The 2,764-nt window shown below is 40.3% G+C and overlaps 1 protein-coding gene across 1 annotated transcript; it reads right to left on the reverse strand.

The window, feature by feature from the left end:
- On the reverse strand, positions 1–2,764 carry txn2 (thioredoxin 2). Its single transcript, XM_088316001.1, has 4 exons — positions 2,641–2,764; positions 1,288–1,565; positions 939–1,062; positions 1–151 (listed from the first exon to the last, which is right to left on the reverse strand). Exons 2-4 carry the CDS (start codon positions 1,563–1,565, stop codon positions 35–37), a joined length of 519 nt encoding a protein of 172 aa, XP_088172127.1. The 5' UTR covers positions 2,641–2,764; the 3' UTR covers positions 1–34.

A 2,764-nucleotide genomic window follows, 5' to 3' on the forward strand; every position in this document is an offset into this window, starting at 1 on the left:
TTGGTGGTGAAGTGACAGGCCTGGGAAAGCGGCTTTATTTCCCAATAATCTTACTGACAAACGAGTCCAGTTCATCATCATCTTTGATCCCCACAAAATGGTCGACGACATCGCCTCCTCTCATGGCGATAACTGTTGGAACGGCAGACACCTGTGAGGGAAAACACAGATCACTGCGTCAAGGGTCACGAATAAGTGTGCAAAACGTGAATACAATACAATTTATCGTGCATAGTCGTTTATGATAAAGCATTTACCAAAAAAATCTTACCAGAAAACAATGAGGTATCAATATGATTATCAACAGCAATTTGAATTAATTCTAATTTATTAAACAATATCACATCTTCAAAATGTATCATACCATTGTAGCGATTAAGTACTTGCAAGACAATATTCTGCACTCAAATTAACTGCATGCTGCAGACTATAAATTTGCCAGCCAAAATAAATACAGAAGTACAGTGGTGCCTCGAGCTATGAGTTTAATTAATTCCGTGACAACGCTTGCAAATGCGGCTCCTTCTGGTGTGACCACCATGGCCACTTGGGGGCAGTACAAGACGGACAGGAATAATGTTCATTGATGCATACTACTGAATTCTGGTGGCCCTTGCCTCCTTACACCAGCAAATAATTTTGCAACGGGCATGTCATATGGATAATTCAAGTGATCTTATCAGTACAGCGCTAATATTATTCATTATATGCAGACGATAAAGAGCAGTGGTGTGTGCACGTCAGTCAATATTTCAGGCCCACCCTGTCGTGAGGCGGCAGCCAATCAGCATCGGCAAAAAAAAAATAAAAATAAAATTTAAAAAAAGACGCACAAAGTGTGATGCTTAGTGGAATAAAAACAGTATCGGAAAATGTCATTGCGGTCTGTGGGATCAAAATGTATACAAAACTGTTTTTCAACAAAGTTTAAATCTCACCCCATATTCAATAGCCAGGTCTGTGTGATCGTCAATGTCGACTTTTGCCATGGCGACACGGCCTTTTTGTTTCGCAACAGCCTTCTCCAACCTTGGTCCAAGGATTTTACAAGGACCGCACCACCTGAAAGTACACAGAAAAAATTTTACAATTTGTATTTTAGTTTTTTATGCTTCAGATGGTCATGAACAACAGGTTGTCCTAAGTACTAAAGATGTTTCTCATAAAGTACTTCAATAATATTGAATAATTTAGGGTGGAAGTAATCAATCTGTTTGTTTAGCGAAGTTATACTGTAATCTTGCAGACAAGTTTTTATTTAAATCATTCTGCACTGTGCACACTCACTGTGCATGGAAGTCAATCAGTACTGGGAGTTGACTGTTGATGACCCTCTCCGTGAAATCCTCATTATCCTGCACATTGAAGGAGACCTGACGACGGGAAGTGTGAGGAAGACTGCAAGGCAGAACGTGTGAGGGAGAGAGGAAGAAGACGTGGGCAGAGGCAGGCTGCAGTGAGGTGGAAAAGGAAGTGGAGGCGATGCCGGCGTTGGATGCCGGGAGGCAGCGGATCTCTTTTGCAGAGAGCGTCCAAATCCTGCGCACGAGCAGCCTATGAGCCATCTAAGCCGGAGACATAAGACAGAACAACAGAGGCTGATGTTAATAATCCAAAGTCTTTATTAAGTACAACAGAGTTGGTTGAGTCACAAGCAGACTAAGAGCCCAGCCAAGAATCAAGGCACCTTGGACCTTTCAAGTGTGTGTGTGTTGTGTGTATATATATATATATATATATATATATATATATATATATATATATATATATCAGGAGAGGTCTAACATTATTCCTGCATTTCTGGACTGATTCAAATCATTCCAACTTCCAAAATATTCTGATTCTTTAGGGCTTCTGCTGAACTTTCCCAATTTCTCAAATTCCTAAACATGGAGATTTGCAGATACAAAAAAAAAAACGAATTCACCTTTTACACGCAATTTCTACAGTAATTGCATTCTCAAATTTGAATTAGTAAAGCTATTTTGTCACATAAGAATTGTAAACCTACTTTTGCACCCTGCATAAAGACACATTCTGTACTGTATATCGTACGTATACAGACGCATATTCATTCATACATTTAAAAATAGCACATCCTTATCTAGTCGTTTGACCCCGTCGGCTTTAATGTAAATTACAGCTAGCTCTGGACCAATCAATGTCTACCAATATAGTTAACCTCCACTTCTTCAACCAATCGAGTATTTGACAGGTTGCATCTGTTCATGTGCACTTAATTGAGGGTTGTCAAGTGGCGTCGAGCTCAAGGAGCCATGCTTCATGTTGCTTGACACGCACATGCGAATAAGAAACGATATTGATAAGGCTTCGTTTTAGAGGCGTTATCCAGATCACATGAAAGTCTGTGCCGTGATCCTCGGAAGTGCTTTTTGGGTCATTATATTTGCTGCGCAACAATCAACAGCATATGCATTCTTTCCTCCATTAAGAAACGTCACGTACGACTTTGCCCTCTTCGCCCTCCTCCGCGCACAAACCTTACCCGGCTTCCTCTCAGTGGAAACTACAACAATAAAAATTAAAACAATACTTCTACCCAGGTTGATAGAAACACTACAAATGTGACATTACCGCAAATGGGTTCTAATATAAAAGTAAAGTAATTTAATATTTTACCTTCCTGCTTCGTTATCGCAGTGCTTGGTCTCAAGGACCAAAGTAGTACTTCCGGTGTAGTTTGGCAGCATTTTAACGTCGCTAATTCACACAGCGTTGCCATTACTGCCACTTAGTGGTCAAC

The sequence above is a fragment of the Idiotropiscis lumnitzeri genome, chromosome 15 (genome assembly GCF_059441095.1).
Source record: "Idiotropiscis lumnitzeri isolate Australia: NSW breed Sydney's pygmy pipehorse chromosome 15, RoL_Ilum_1.0, whole genome shotgun sequence".
NCBI lineage: Eukaryota > Metazoa > Chordata > Actinopteri > Syngnathiformes > Syngnathidae > Idiotropiscis > Idiotropiscis lumnitzeri.